Source organism: Eulemur rufifrons, chromosome 1 (genome assembly GCF_041146395.1).
Source record: "Eulemur rufifrons isolate Redbay chromosome 1, OSU_ERuf_1, whole genome shotgun sequence".
In the NCBI taxonomy this organism is placed as follows: Eukaryota; Metazoa; Chordata; class Mammalia; order Primates; family Lemuridae; genus Eulemur; species Eulemur rufifrons.
In genome coordinates this window covers 49,222,478-49,238,834 of record NC_090983.1, presented here as the reverse complement: position 1 = coordinate 49,238,834, position 16,357 = coordinate 49,222,478, and the positions used below count along the sequence as shown (strand labels likewise).

The 16,357-nt window shown below is 34.7% G+C and overlaps 1 protein-coding gene across 4 annotated transcripts in view; it reads right to left on the bottom strand.

Annotated features, from left to right (window-relative positions):
- Positions 1 to 16,357, bottom strand: part of TTN (titin) — a 268,870-nt gene that overhangs the window by 158,894 nt on the left and 93,619 nt on the right. For 2 of the 4 annotated variants that reach the window (XM_069470255.1, XM_069470265.1), the window contains 21 exons: positions 16,043 to 16,321; positions 15,677 to 15,955; positions 14,774 to 15,061; positions 14,347 to 14,634; positions 13,590 to 13,880; positions 11,516 to 11,803; positions 10,838 to 10,930; positions 10,429 to 10,714; positions 9,383 to 9,566; positions 9,073 to 9,162; positions 8,709 to 8,976; positions 8,347 to 8,607; positions 6,608 to 6,817; positions 6,321 to 6,398; positions 6,172 to 6,198; positions 5,677 to 5,736; positions 5,270 to 5,353; positions 3,670 to 3,738; positions 1,990 to 2,037; positions 688 to 1,092; positions 159 to 221 (listed from right to left, as the gene is read on the bottom strand). The exons of the other annotated variants lie outside the window; for them this stretch is intronic. In XM_069470255.1, coding sequence (XP_069326356.1) covers positions 159 to 221; positions 688 to 1,092; positions 1,990 to 2,037; positions 3,670 to 3,738; positions 5,270 to 5,353; positions 5,677 to 5,736; positions 6,172 to 6,198; positions 6,321 to 6,398; positions 6,608 to 6,817; positions 8,347 to 8,607; positions 8,709 to 8,976; positions 9,073 to 9,162; positions 9,383 to 9,566; positions 10,429 to 10,714; positions 10,838 to 10,930; positions 11,516 to 11,803; positions 13,590 to 13,880; positions 14,347 to 14,634; positions 14,774 to 15,061; positions 15,677 to 15,955; positions 16,043 to 16,321 — 3,939 coding nt within the window. The remainder of the gene's footprint in view (positions 1 to 158; positions 222 to 687; positions 1,093 to 1,989; positions 2,038 to 3,669; positions 3,739 to 5,269; positions 5,354 to 5,676; positions 5,737 to 6,171; positions 6,199 to 6,320; positions 6,399 to 6,607; positions 6,818 to 8,346; positions 8,608 to 8,708; positions 8,977 to 9,072; positions 9,163 to 9,382; positions 9,567 to 10,428; positions 10,715 to 10,837; positions 10,931 to 11,515; positions 11,804 to 13,589; positions 13,881 to 14,346; positions 14,635 to 14,773; positions 15,062 to 15,676; positions 15,956 to 16,042; positions 16,322 to 16,357) is intronic. 4 annotated transcript variants of the gene reach the window in all.

Genomic DNA, 16,357 nt, shown 5'->3' with positions numbered 1-16,357 from the left:
TAGATAGAAATTTTAAGAAAAAAAATTCATTGATACAATAAAGCTTAGAGAAGAAGTTGTGCCTATTGGATTTAACTGGTGACTTATACATCTTTGCCAAACAAGCCATGATAATGATGTTGATGCTCTAGTCTATTTCCGTAATTCCAATTACTTACTTTTAGGAGGTGGTGCTTCTTTCTTTACAGGCACTTTGGCTGGAACTTTTCTCTCATGTGATTCTTTAACAAAAACACAGGAATAAGAATGGATGCTTAACTAGGTAAGTTCTCTTGGGTTGTGCTAATTGCAAATGAGATAAATTAAGGATAATCTATAATTGTGTGAAGTCTTGTATTTGGGATCATTATTTCTAACATAATTCTTAGTGCTGGGTTTTGAAGCAGGATCAATCAGAGAGGCAATAAGGCTGTGAGAGTAAAACTTGAACTTCCACATTAGAAAACAGCACTTGGAATTTAATCTCAGACATAGGACTAAATGATTTAGCTTATAAAGTCAGAGCATGAAAGTGACTCTGAAAATGACTCTTTAAAAGATTAAATTTTAAGATGTTTTTTACCTTAAAACATCTAAGATTTTTTCATGTATTTCATATAAATTGCAAATCAGGTTCATAACACTGAAAATATAACGAACTGAACAAAAATGAGAAAAAGAGGGACAAGTCACCCAATTAATACATACCTTCATAAACCTCCTTTTGAACTTGAATTACTTCCCTTTCTTGGTAGGTCTCCTCCCACTCTTCCTCCCCTTCATCGTAACCTTCTTCCCTTTCATAGTATTGTTGCCCTTCTTCAAAATCTTCTTCCCATTCCTCGTGAACTTCCCTTTTGGCTTCTACCTTGGTTTCTTCATAGTCTTCATCGGGTTCTTCATAATAAGGTTCTTCATACGGCTCCGCGTATGTTTCTACTTCCAGTTCATCATAAGGTTCTTCAAAAGACTCTATGAAGACTCTCCTCTCCTCATAGACTGCTTGCTTTTTCTCATACACAGGTTCTTTTTCTTTGTGAACCTCTTTCTTCCTGGTTATGGTTGTTATTTTTACTTCTTCAGCCTTAGAGGATACATCAATGATTTCAGGAGCTAAAATAAATAAACAAACAAACAAATAAATACGTACATACATAAAATATTACAATATTTTACATGAACCAACTACTTCACTAAACAAAAATCTATGTAGTCAAACAATATCAGTGTTTCAGATCTCAGTGTTTTATTAATAATTTGTCATGTTTTTCTTTGTATTGTTTCCATTTAAATTTTTGTTGACTATGGAACACAATAAAGAGTACCAAGATGCATTCTACTCTCGATTTGAGGATTTTTCCAGTGTGAAAAAAATAGATTCAATAAACATTATCAAATGGACACACTTTCCATTGCCCTATGGGAGCTCCAGTTTGCTGGACCCCTAGTTTCTTCCCATGGACTATTTTAATATCTGATAATTTCACAGAATTTATATTTAATGCTTATGTGGTTAACATTTTTTAAAAGCTCCAATTATTCTTTCAAACACATTTCTAATTCTAAATCTACATTTGGGACTATCAAATAGAGCCCTTTGGTCAGTTTAATAAAGACAATATTTAAAACTGTGCAACCAAATCAATTAGTTGTTTTTCTATAACAGATATTAAAAGCTCTTTAGGGTTTCCATCATTTATATAATCCTTAACAATTGTGTTAACTATAGTTAAAAAAGTAATGGATGCCCCCTCCCTTTCTAATTCTCCCTGCTTCTTTCCCGGTGACCACTGCACAGGGACAGCATAAACATCCGCCTAGGTTTCCTTTCCTAGGATAGGAGCAACACGAAATAGCCATCATGTCTATGCTAGATTTAATGTAACAGAAGAGACTCTACAACTTTACAAGAAGTTGGACACCTAATATTTAAAAATAAGAATAAATTGCAAAAGTACAAACACCATTAATAAACAGAATAAAAATATTTAAGAATTCATTATTATTCACCTTTTGCTGGAATTAAGGCAGTAGGAGGTGGGGGCTTCTTGAAAACTTCTGGAATTTTAAAAACATAAAATGAGTGTTTATTTTTAGATTATGCATTGTTTAATGTCCACGAATCCTGTGCCTCATGATTAGTCATTTGTGTGATCTATGCCACCCCTTCCACGGATCATCATAATGCTTTCATAATTTCCAAAGTGAGCTCATTAGAAATGCTATGCAATGATGTATTAGCAAAAATGCAGAAAGGCTTGAGTTTGATTCAAGTTCAGATTGATTGAAAATAATTTAAATTAATATGAAACATGAAGAGAATATTCAATATGTCCAATGCTAAAAAATAATGCATATTTGATTTTTTCAATTATTAACTATAAAGTTCATAAAATATTCATGCTTTTTGAGTTTCCTCTTACTCCATAATGTCTCACAGATGTCCACTCAGAAAAGTCTGAGTGATGAATAATGCCTTGTGCTCTTATAATCTCCTTTTTTTGGAGGTTCCTGTACTGTAATCTTAGTAAAATAGGTTAAAACTATTTGTTTAAATTTAGTTATTCAATTGTCTTCCTAAAACCCTTCCAGGATATATTAAAAATTAAAGTGATTAGAATTGATGGTCCTTCAAAAAAGTATTTTTTTCTGCAAATATTGACATTTAAATCACATAAACCAGGCAGGATCCTGAGTGGGGTGGGAGCAGCCTCTCGAAATTAGCACCAACCCTTGACCACCTACTGGTGTGACGTGACCAAGACCAGCTGTTGGGCACTGCCATGCTCATTGCAGCGGCACTCATAACAGCCAAGTTATGGAAACAACCTCGGTGTCCATCAACAGATCAATGAATAAGGAAACTGTGGGTAAATAATCTATCTATCTATGGATTACTATTCAGCCTTACAAAAGAAGGAAATTCTGTCATTTGCAACATGGATGGAATTGCAGAACATTATGCTAAGTGAAATAAGCCTCACACAGAAAGACAAATACTGCATGTTCTCACTTACGTGTGGAATAAAAACAAGTTGAACTCATAAAATAGAGAATAGAATGGTGGTTACAGAGGCTTGAGGATGAGGGGAATGGGAAGATGTTGGTTGAAGGGCACAAAATCTCAAACAGGAGGAAAAAGGTCTTTTTGATCTATTGCACAGTATGGTGAATATAGTTAATAATAATATACTGAACACTTTAATAACACTGAGAGTAAATTTCAAATGTTCTCACCACAAAAAATGATAAGTATTTGAAGTGATAGATATGTTAATTAGCTAGATTTAATTTTTTCATGTTGCATTCAGACATCGTCACATCACTTTGCACCCCATAAATATATACAATTATAAATTGTCAATTTACAATAATAATTTTAAAAAGACCAGTGGTTGGACTACAGAGCAAGGCCTTTAAATCACCTTCCAGAGATAACAAGAATACTGTGGTGTTGCCAGTGGGTGCCATGAGCACAGGAGGACAGAAGAGAAAAAAGGGAGAAAAAGGAAGCTGAGAAAGAGAGAATGAGAACTGAGTCCAAGAAGAGGATGACAGCCAGTGAAGGGAGAGGTACCATTTTGTGACAGCAAACTCTTACCCTTCCCCCACCCTCCACTATGTACGATTTCAAATTTTTAGACAAGAAAAAGGCATTAAGACTGCTTTTTGATTGATTAATTATAATACCTGTAGGTTCCTCTTCTTTGGGTTTGATAATAACTTTTTTGGTATCTTTCTTCACGGCCTTTTTGGTCACTAAAAAAATAGATGTCAGATGTGAATAACTGAAATGTTTTCAGGAAACTAGGAGGTTTATTGAAATATTTTAGTTTTTCATATGTTGATAGTAACAATGGTCCGCACATCACATTTGTTTTAGAATAATCTTGGATTACAATGCAAAAAAATTGTTTTATGGGGAGACAGAATATGTACTGTGATCTTACATCTTCACTGATTTTATGCCTGCCAAGAGTTAAAATTTTCAAAATGGAAGGTGAATCTCAGTGATAGCATAAATAAAAAAGGAACATTTTCATCTTTGTTTCATTTGGGTATGGACAGTAAATTTGTCAGGAGGAAGAATAACAAGTGGATTAGTAAAATTAAAGTTGTAATTATGATATATTGTGGGAGTTTTCTTTTGTTGTTGCTGTTGTTATACCTTGACCACAGTTCTTAATCATACTTGATTATGGCCTCTAGTATTCATGAATAAATAATGCTCTCTTTTAATTTTTAACATGAGACTTAACTTCTCAAGTTTCACACTGGGTTCTCAAACTTAGCCATGTTGACCCTGAGATTCAAAGACGAAATCATTCATTAAGATAAATTATTATTCTTGACAATAGAAATACAAATGGAAGTCTAATTTATGATTTTGATTCTTGCTCCTCCCTGCTAGCACAGGTAGATGATAATATATTTAATGATGCTTATATAAATTATAAAAATGCTTCTCATTGTTATTGAGATTGTTAGTCACAAAACTGGAAATTTTTAACTGAATTTCCTCTGTGGCTGGCTGAAAAATAGCTCAAGCGTTTGATGTCAATTATAGTGGGTAGTAAGGGACTAACATGTCAAGCCCTTGAAACTACTACAGTAGTGGTGACTTTGACATGCAGAATATTTTCTGATCACGTTGGGTGAGTTATGGCAGCGATTCTGAACTCCCCATAACTCTAAGATGTCCCAGGCAATCTGTTGTCTGATTTAGTTGAACAGCTTTGGGGCACAAACAGTACAATTTCTCTATTAAATATTTGAGAAGGTAGATTCCCTAGAACACTTAAGAGCTCTTATAAGTGAGCTCATGCCTTAGGTACAAAAAAAGTCAAATACATCAAGATATTCTAAATCATATTTTTTGTAACAAAACAGTGAATTTTAAAGAATAGTTAACATTTTAATTGAGAAAAAATACAAACTATAATTTACAATTTGATAATAAACTAGTATAGTTTATTTCCATAAGATGCAGTAGAAATTGGTTCCTATTTGTTGTATTTGTTATTGGTGGTGGTTAAGAAAACAAGAAACATAAAATTAACTTTCCATTATGTTTAAGTAATTCCATTCAAACAAAATATTTTAATACTAAGCATAATATTTAGTTTGATGGTTTTCAGAGCACGTCTTAACATAGTCAAAAATTTACATTTTGAAAAGTAATTCAACTTCTTGACCACTAGAGGGCGAATTTGTTGTATTGAGCAACATTTTCCCAGACAGCCACAATGAAATTCTGTATTTTGACATTTAGGTAGATGACATATAATACCTTCAATACGTTTTCCTGGTGGTTTCTTTTCTTCAGGTGTTGGTAACAAAAGAGGAAGAAGAGGAACAGCTGTAGGAGGAACTTCTGAAGAAAATAAATGGCATCGTCAGTAACATGTTCTAGATTCCTATTTTGCGTAAGGTACAATAAAGACTTATGCATTTCTTTCAGTACTTCAAAGGTATTATGGTACCAATTCATTAATCAGAACAAATAAAAGTAGCATATATATTTTTAGCTAGAACTACTTTTTTTTTTTTTTTTTTTTTTTTTTACTTTTTTAGTTACACAGGGAAGAACACAACATGGAAGGGTCTGCTTTGGCTCTGCCGGGGTTTAGGTGTTGGTAATTTCCCAGTGGTCGAATTTGCCACTCCATGCCCAGACGTCGAGGTGCTGGGTCTTACCTTCTGGTGGGACCGCTCTGATAGGCATGGTTGGGATTGGAACTCTCGAGTCAGGAATATCTGGAAAGGGACATGCAATGATAAGCGTAAAGGGACAGAGAACACAGATATTTATTAGACAACTAAGATGTGCTTGGTTGTTAGGCATTTCCAACAGCAGAATCTAACATACTGACCAAATGATATTAGTACTCTTTTGTATGCAACTTCATGGAAAAGTTTATTCCCTGCCAAAACTTGTTTCATTCTATGGCCTCGCTATTTGGCGTGATCCTAGATATCTGTGGAATGAGCCCTTATTAGCTCTAATTTCCCAAACTCATAAAGTTTAAACACTTTATTATTTTGCTAAAAATAATTTTACTGAATAACATTTTTACAGAAAAGACAAATAATATTTTATACATTTTAGTTTGGCTTCAGTTATTTACAAAATTTTGCTAAATTTATTGTATGCAAGGATTGATTTAAAAAAAAAAAAAAAAAAAAACTTACCAGGAGGCTTCAGCTCAAGTTTGATTTCTGCAAAAGAAAAAAAATGATATTTTTGTATTGAGAATTTTTGTGTTTTTGTACTGAGAATTGTGTGAGTGGGCTACTTGTTTCAGAGATTGCAGTGTGGCTTTAGTTTGCTGTTTCCTCACCTTTGGTTGTTAAGTACAGCTCTGCTGTGCTTCTTGCTTCACCTCTTGGCTCCAGCCGAGCAATGACTGAATAGACACCTAAGGAGAAGAATCATGCAGCTTTTGTTTTCTGATTTGTTGCAAATAATACTTCTTTATTTAAACATATATATGTGTTATTTATACTAGATTTTTCTAAAAAAAATTCTCTATAGAATTACTGCATATAAGCCTATGCAAGGGCAGACATATATAGAACAGAAAAGGGTTAAGTTATATATTCACCAGGGAACTATCAGTGAAATTACCTTCATCATCTGGGGTCACATTGTGGATGGTCATATAATGGCAGCGACCATCATTCCTAAAGTTGTATTTCTGGCTCTCGGTCAGTTCTGTTGGTCCTTTGTACCATGTTACAATGGCATCATCAAAGGACACTTCACACTCGAAGGTGGCAGATTGATGCTCACTCACCACAATGTTCTGTATGCGCTTTGTAAACTGAATTGGTTCCGCTGTTCAAATACAGAGAGTTCGAAGTCAGATTGTATAAAGAGGAATCTCTTTTGCTCTATTTTTCTCTCAGATACTTAAAATTTCCATCTTTTTATCTAATTGTAAAATGGGAAAAGTTCAAAAATTCAAAAGAAAATGCTCTTATTTTTGCTGCAGTAACAAATAATTATCCCAATTTTTAAGTGTATTCTTGCAAGGATCAATGTAGGAAAGTGTAAAGAAATTCTGAAGAATCCTTAAAATATTTATACAAAGAAAATATTAAAGGGAGCTTATAATCCAAAAGTCAAACTAGATTTTAAAAATGTTAGTGAAATGGAGGGTTTGTAATGGAGGGTACACAAATTTAATTTCACTCTACAATTTATTCCTCTGTGAAATTCTTTCTTGCCTCAGTAAAATAATTTTTCCTATTGAGGATCTAGAATTGTTTATCTAATGTTATAACTTTCCCTGTGAAATAATATCAAATCCAATAGGAAATCTGTACTTCTAAATTTCAGAAAAACTTTCTGGAATTCTGAAACCTGCTTTCTAAGCACATATGGGCACACACAAAGGATGTGCTGGATGTCAGAAATGTTTTCTAGGAGAATGGGCTGGAGGGTCCTTCTCCAGAATTGTATCTGGACATCTGGAATTACATGTATAACAGTACCATGAACATCTTAGAAATCATAGAAGTCTGGTGAGCTTTTTTACAAAATAATTATTTAAAAAATATCCAATTATTTAAAAAATGATTAGGACTTTCAACTGGTCTCTTTAGTTTGAAACTATTTAAAATACAACCAGGCACTGATATTCACTGTAAAGTAGTCAGAAAAGTTGAAATCTTTATGTAAATCAGATGTCATATAGTTGTGTTTTAACAACTACAAATGGGTGCCAACAAGTGGAAGTATACGCTATTATCATAGTTAAAATTTTTCTCAGTACAGTTCAAAGATGTCTTTGGAAGTGCATACAATCGGGAAATGAATACGGTTGCTCCTAAATTCTGAGATTTCATTTAATTTCAGAGATTCAGAAGGTTGGAATATGAGCCATGAATGAAATAAGTATTTTTTAAAAATAGCTGCTAATTACACATATGTTGTTAATTTTTATCTATAAAATGTTATACAGATAAGATCAGATCAAATCCTATAAACAAAATATCAATTCCTAACCAGCTCCTCTGGATTTGCAGCCATGAGATCTTGTCCTTTCTAAGATTTCTTTTAAGGAATCAGAATCATAGACATAAGAATTATGGAATTTAGACTTTAAATAGAAATAACTGTTAAAAATAATATTTTAGAATTAAAATCTAAAAGAACTAGCAAAAGAAGTGGCACTATTTGAATATTTCTCATTACATTGTGTATGAATTTTGAGATATGAGTGAATGCTACGAGTAAGTATGTTGGGAAATGAGAACACATGACCACATTGGGGTGTGTTTGGTGGCAGAATTGCAGGGTCCTTCTCCTTTGGCATTGACCTATGCTGTACACAATAACTCTATCCATAGTCTTTCACTCACCTTCTATTCTGAGCTCTGCCGAAGTTTCAAGGTCTTCATGTTTGCAGGTGTACTGACCCTGGTCTTCTGCTCGAACATCTGCAATGGTCAGTTTATGGACTTTGTGCTCCACTTCAGTTTTATATCTGCCTTGGGGTTTAAGGATTCTGCCATTTCTGAACCATTCTGATTTTACATTTGGCACAGAAAATTGGCATGTCATGGTGCAAGTCTGGCCTTCTTTCAGAGTAACATCCTGAAGATGCCGTTCCCAAGCAGGCTCTGTTCATATGGTACAACACACATTTTGTTCAGTATCACATGCAGATGTACTCAACAGTAAATTAATCTGACAAACCTTTTATAACTCCTTTCTAACTTACCAATTACAGTTAGTTTTGCACTAGCAATGTGTGGACCACAAACCAGTCTATAATTGCCCTGATCTTTAAGTTGACAGTTTTTGACTCGGAGTGTATGTCGGTCACCATCGATGCTTATTTCAAATTTGTCACTGGGTTCCAGTTTTTCAGTACCTTTGTACCATGAAAGCTTGATTTCTGGATAATTAATCTTAATGTCAATTTCAAAGATGGCATCATTATCTTTCAAAACTGTCTGATTTTCAATATCCTTGATGAGAGTGACAGGCTAGGAGAATGAAGAATTAAAATGCATTAGTTATTCCTTCCCTTATAGTTCCCAATAATAATTTGTTCACTTTATTATCAGCATAATTCATTTTACCTCTGTCTGTGTCAGCCTTTGCTGAATAAATGAGACAAGTTCCTCAAATTCCTTTTCGTCCTTCTCTGACTTCTCTATTTCCTCAATTTCCTGAGGAGAAAAAAAATGGTAAGTATTACATGTGAAACAAAATTTGAATTAAAGGATGTATAACTATATTCAACTTCCATTCTTGATGCTGTTTGGGTTATATTAAATGATCTCATATAACTGTATAAGAATCCCGTAGGAGTCTGGTAATTCAAAGGGGATATGATACATGTTTCAAATGTGAATTTTTAAGGCTAATACTATATATGAAGGATCATACCAATCTATGTGTCTCTTCTTCTTGACTTTGCTTTAGCAGTTCGAATGCTTGAAGAAGACCCCGGAAGTCAGTAATTCCGTACATGCGTGCATATTTTTCATATTCTTTAGGATCAACATTTTTGAGAAGTTCCATGATATCAATTTCCTCTTCTTCCCCGGCTCCTTTCTTTAAGGCTGGAGTCCTAAATGAAATAAGAAGCAAATATGAATCACCAGTTTTACATTTATTTTGAATTGTCTGTCATCATTTGAAGACTATGAATGTCATTAAGGGTTTTTTTTTTCTCAAAAGGGAACAGTTTTGTGTTCTTTACTCAAGAAATATTATCATGTTAACCATGAAACAATAAAAAATGTGAATTTGAAGATGGACTAGATTAAGACTAGATGGGTTAGGACCATTTGTTACAAAGTATAGAAATCTGATCAAAGATTTTAAGAAAGGAAAGTATATTAGAAGCATTTCTGTAAACATTAGAACCTAAGAACTTGAAGAATTACAGTATCAGGAAAAACAATAACAGCAGTGGAAAACTTTAAAAAGGGGTAAATATCACATATCATGGAAAAGAAGTATGGAAAAAGTGTATTTGCTTATCTGCTTCTGTTAAAATATTTATATGCTTATTCTCTTTAACAATCTAAATCTTGGAATGGATGATCCATGCCTCTTGAGTGATTTTTTTTGTGAATGGAAAATTACAGTCATCCCTCAAAGGCTGAAGAGTATTGGTTCTAGGATCCCCCTCAGATACCAAAATCTGAGGATGCTGAATTCCCTTATTTAAAAGGGTGTAGTATTTACATATAACTTCAGCACATCCTCATGTGTATTTTAAATCATCTATAGATTACTTATAATACCTAATACAGTGTAAATGCTGTGCAAATAGTTGTTATACTGTATTGGCTTTTAAATCAGCATTATTTTTTATTGTTTTTTTTGTTTCCAAATATTTCCAGTCCACAGTTGGTTATCCGCGCATGCAGAACCCACCAATAGGAAGGGCCAACTGCAGTGTGTGTGGTTTTTATCGAACTTACTTTTTCAGCATTGCTCTAAGATCGCCTTCAATTTTCTCTTGTTTCTTCCTTTCATCCACCTGTAGGTTAACATTGCTCTCAATTTCACCATGTTTGTTAAATGCGACACATCGGTACAATCCGGAGTCAGTTTTTGTGGTGTCTCTAATCTCCAGTTTTGCTTCATCGCCTTTTTGGTGGATAAAAATGCGACCTCCTTGGTTCAGCTGTCTCCACTTCCCTTTTGTCCATTTCACATTTGGGATTGGATCGCCTCCAACTTTGGCAATGAAAGTTGCAGTGGTTTCTAAGGAATAATAAAGACAAATGAATAAAAAATTTCATTTTCAAAAATCAGTCCGTCCAAAATTAAATCATTAGTAAAAGGGACAAGATAGATGAAGATGTCCTTTTCACGAAGTACACTTACTTTCTACGACTCTGATACTCTGAGGTTCTGAGACGAAAAAGAGTCTCCCATCTACTGCTGCCTTCTTAGCTGCTGGGGCCGCAGCCGGTTTGTCTGAAAAATACATTTACATGTTTTGTTATTACAATGATCTCAAAATTGTAATAAATATCCCCCCTGTGTAAAATAACTTTAGAAGCTTGGCAGTCTCATAAGTATGTATTCTAGAACTCACTATATATATGCAGGTGGGTTACAGAAGACAAAGGGGTTTCATAGACATTTATACGAGTGATAGCTATTGAAGGTTAAACTATAATCATAGTAGTATTAAATTTTATATTTCTAGACTTGGCTTGTTTTATAAATTTTCTCCAGAGCTATGACATCAGGCTACCTTATATCACATTATTATGGCATCGTTTTTGGGAGTGTACTAATTCCACTCTCCTGGGTGCAGTGAAAAGGGGTTCAAGAATAGAGCAGTGAACTTGGAGTAATTTCAGATGATAATTTATACTAAAATTATTTCCATTAAATTACCTAATATTTCAGTTATAATAAGGTGGCTATATATTGCAAATGAGCAATAACCGATGTTTCCAAAAATCTAATTCCATTTTTATTTTAATTGTAATAAGCAAATAAACATGAGTGGTTGTTGCCTTGATCTGCATAATACTTTTGAAGTTTCTGTACCTTTTATGGTCACTTTCGATTTGGAAGTGTCACTTCCAGCCATATTTGACGCTTTACACACATAATCTCCTGAATCTGCTTTAGCCACGTCCTTGAGCTCCAGTACAGCTGTCCCGTTAGCAAAGCTGAAGCTGCATCTGTCTGAAGGCTTTATTTCCCTTCCCGCCTTCAGCCACTGGATCCTGATGGGCTCGGAGCCCCGGACATGGCAGCTGAGCTGCACGAATTCTCCTTCGCTTGCTGTTACTGGAGTAAGGTGCTGATCAAACACAGGTGGCTTCTTAGGTTCTGGAATTAAAAAGGTATTTGCATGAGGAACATAAGAACTATAAAGGCAAAAAAAGATTCCATTCCACAAAAGCAACAAGCAAAGAGCAAAATAGTTTTGCTTCTAACAGGTAACACTGGCTGCTGTAGGAGAACGGAATTATGTGCCTGGTTTATTCCTCTCTAAAGGCAATAGCTAAAATTTGTTGGATTTTTAAAAGAGATACCGGTTTAGAAACAAGTGAAGAACGGATGCCATGCTGCTCACAAATCACCCCAGCATCTGTGTCCTGATTTAGCACCGCAAACATTGCACTGGCAGTTACTATAAACTTCTGTGCCATATAGCACATTATTGATTCTCTCAAACCTGTGTACAGCTGCATTTTTGCTGAACCCTAAAAACTAAGGGCTTATTTGGGAATTCTGCTTATCTAGAGCAGCAGTGAGTGTTATCCTCTGGGAAAGAAAGCCAACATTTGAGTAATACATGAGCCTACGTCTTAATATGTGATTTTCTCCAGTGTTCATCATTAGCTATTAAATGCAGCTACAGTAGCATTTAAAATCCAATCTTAGCCCAAAGGAATTAGCAGTTGAAGCTCAGTGTTCAACACAAAACCAATGATGAAGACATGAGTAACATGATAAGGAGGGCCATATGCAACTTGGTGTTATGTAAAGATTTTATTCAATGGTTCTAAGACATATACCTAATAAGAATAAGGATTTTTTTGTGTGTGATTGCAAAGATTAAAACTTAAATCTACTTCTTTTCTTTGAATTTTATAAATAGCCTCAGAAGTCTACAGAAAGCATTTATCTACTCAATGGCAAAACCATCATGAATGTAAATCATGACTATAATCCACTGCTAAATAGACATTATGTATTTTACTAAATGTGTTTTAAAACTAAATGCATCTAAGTTCTATTAAATGAATGATGAAATTTGAATTTTAAGTCAAGTCAATACTAACTTATTAGTGATATTAACCTATTAATGATATTAACTTATTATCTGCACACTCTGAGATGGCCGACCAGATCATCAGAATTGGTAATTAATTCCAAGCTGCTCTAGGAGGTTAGTTTGTAAAGTGATTGTTGATGTATCTGTGTCATAATTATCTGGAAGACATTATGGTCAGAGAATCAGAGAAAGAAGATGTCCTTAAACAACATAGTCTATTTTCTTTGTATCAAGTTATGATTGTTTATTTAAATACATCCTCCATAATGTTATGAAATGTTTTTCCACCTATCTTTTTATTTCTTTTGGGGGCACATTTTACCTTTTCGTATGGGATTAAAATTCATTTACAGGCCAAAAGATTTGGGCAGTGTACATTAAACAATAATCCTTTAGAAATATACTTAGAAAAGAGAAAGGTTCACAATGTCAACTCATTTTGTTATATAGCTCATAAAAGCAAAGCTAGTGAAATATTCAGTGATGAACAATTTAAAACATTTTCCAAACAAAGATGCTACATAAAAATATATTTGTCACTTATGCGTACACTTCAAAGTAGGCTGAGACTTCTAACTACCTGAGAAAATTTTGGGATGTGATTTAGAAATATATCAGTGTATTTGTTAAATGACAGCTATGTTGTGGAGCCACCTAATTAAATTACAACTAATATATATATTTAGTAAACAGATATGGAGTCATGGCAAGCCAGTTAAGTAATGTATATTAACATCTGTTATAACGCATGTGGTCAAGATATCAGGAGAAATGCACATGGCTATCTAACAGTGGAGAAAAACACAACAGCTGGGGGCTGTGGAGATAACTAACCTTTGATGACAATTGACGACGTGCACAGAGCAGAGCCTGCATCGTTGGACACTTTGCATGTGTACAAACCGGCGTCAGCCATGCCTGCCTTCCTGACTTGCAGCAGCAATACGTTGTTCTTGAATGTTATTTCACAGTTAGAAGTTGGATGTATCTCTATGTTATTTTTGTACCAAGCAACAGTTATAGGCTGAGAACCAGCGACACGCCCCTCAAGTTTGAAAGAATTTCCTTCTGTTTCTTCCACTGTCTCTGAGAGTTTTTTGGTGAAACTTGGTGGGATTAGCCTCTCTGTAAAAATTGCAAGGATATATGAAATGGAATCTGGAAGCAGGATATTAATATGAGGCTTTTCAAGAAAAAAAGTCATGGTTTCAATTAAAAATCTAGGCTAACCGACTAAATACAGCATATCAGTGTATGTTCCTAAACATTCAAGCCTCCTTCCACAAGCTTATTCTCAACTGCTCTCTGACTTATGGGATGGATGATAAGAATAATTTATGGCCATTTACAGAACCAGAAATTTCTAATAAGAAAGGGGTAGTCTTAGCTTTATGTATGATATATACAATTTAAAAAAACTACAGATTAAAAAGATCACTTGTTCTCTAGAGACATTTATTTCCTCTTAGACATTTTCATATCATTTGTTTAAAAATGTCCTACATTTCATTTATCATAATAGAAACTACACCCTTAGGATATACTATAAAATCATTATACTTTGTTGGATCACGTGCAAAATAAATGATACCTTTTATATTAAGCTGAGCTGTGCAAGAGTCTTTTCCTACTTCATTCACAGCATAGCAGGTATATTGTCCAGAGTCTCCTTTGTCTACTTTGAGGATTGTCAGGTGGGCGCTGTTTTCCAGATAACTAATCTGGTAGTTTCCGCCACTTCGTATCTCTCTGTTGTCTTTGGCCCAGCTGACCTTTATTGGTTGTGTTCCCATGACGTGGCACTCAAAGTCGGCACTGTCTCCCACAACAGCATCCACTGGGGCAAGGGGGATGTCAAAGAACGGGGGGTTCCTCCCCTCTAAGAGTAGAGCAGAAAGACAAGGTTTCAGGCGTGATACTGGACCATCCTAGTTTATAGAAATTGTAATGTTTCTTCCTAATTTCATATTTGCTTAAAAAAATTAATTACAGAAGTAGAAGTTTAAGAATCCACAAACCTGTGAGAATGAGCCTGGCACTAGAAGAAGCAGAGCCTATAGGATTTGTAGCTGTGCAAGAATACTGGCCCGCAAGGCTCCGGTCAGTCTTAAAAATGTTGAGAGTAGCTACGTTGTCTAAAAATGATGTTTGTACATTTGGGCTGTCTTTCAATGGCTTGCCATCTTTATACCAAGACACTGAGATAGGTTCTGATCCATTTATGGTACATTCAAGAACAACTGGCAATCCAACTGTTTCTTGAATATCTCTCAGTTGTCGAGAAAATGATGGTGGAAGTTTTTGCTCTGTAGGAACAGGACAAAAGTAATGAACACTTCCGGACATTTTTGATTTACTAAATACTCTTCTCACAGTGGCACATATATAGATATATAATCCTGTATAAATGGGATTTCTATAAAAAATCAGGAATTGTTAACATCTCTGAATTAACTTGGAGACAAAGAAAAGTATGTAGACTTTTGGAGCAAAAATTTCACTCTGAGGCCACCCTTACTGCACATCAGGTGCAAAAAATCTATAAGCCAATAGAAAAATTGATTGGCTTAAGGCAAGTCTCTGAGCAAGCCGCAGATTCCAATACTTTTAAAGACTGCCTTCTTGCCATTTGAATGAGACACTCACGGGGTGGAATTTAAAAATATATGGTCACTTATTTTTCTTAAAGATTTAATTATAGAGGCAAATGATTGCCTGATCCTTCCAACTGAAGATTGAGTCATCTTATCTCTCTCTGTAAAGGATATGGAAAAGGAGAAGCCACTAACCATAGATGGAATCACTTAAGCAGAAAATGTAGCATTTGGAAAGATTTTCCTAAAAAGAAAGCCCTCCCCAGATATTTTAAATCTTGTTCCAAAGAAACACAAATTCATTCGCTTTTAAAATATTGCAATCACCTTGAACAGTAAGGAAAGTTGATGAAGAAACTTCTCCCACACTGTTTTCAGCTTTGCAGATATATTCCCCGCTATCATTAATATCAACCTGGGTGAAAACCAGTGTAGCAACGTTGTTCCTGAAATGCATTTTGTAGGTAGTAGTGGGTCTTAATTTTGTATCTCCTTTATACCAGGATACTCCGATTTCAGGGGTTCCAGCGACTTGGCATTGTAAAGAGGCAGAATCTCCAACCGTCACCTTAACAGGCTCCAACTGCTTGACAAAATATGGTGGTTCTGCAGCCAAGAGAGAATCAACCATGAAGGAGACATGCCAGAATCACTATTTGTATGCAAAGATATGAATGTGCAATCATGACAAACCTAGGATCAATATTTGCGCTGAACAGGAATCTTTTCCAGAAGCATTTTCAATGTAGCAGTTGTATTGTCCTGCATCCTCTATTGTGCTACTTGGAATTTCCAGGATTGCTGATTTTTCAGTTGTAGTTATATTACACCTCTGAGAGGGAGATACATTTATGCCATTTTTCTTCCATGTAACTGAGATGGGAGGAGTTCCAGTGAATGTCCCCTCTAGGATCAAGGGTTTTCCTTTTTCTATGCTGTAATCATTCAGCCTCTTGACAAATTTGGCTGGGGCTGGAGTAAACAAATTGAAAATATGAAATCAAACAG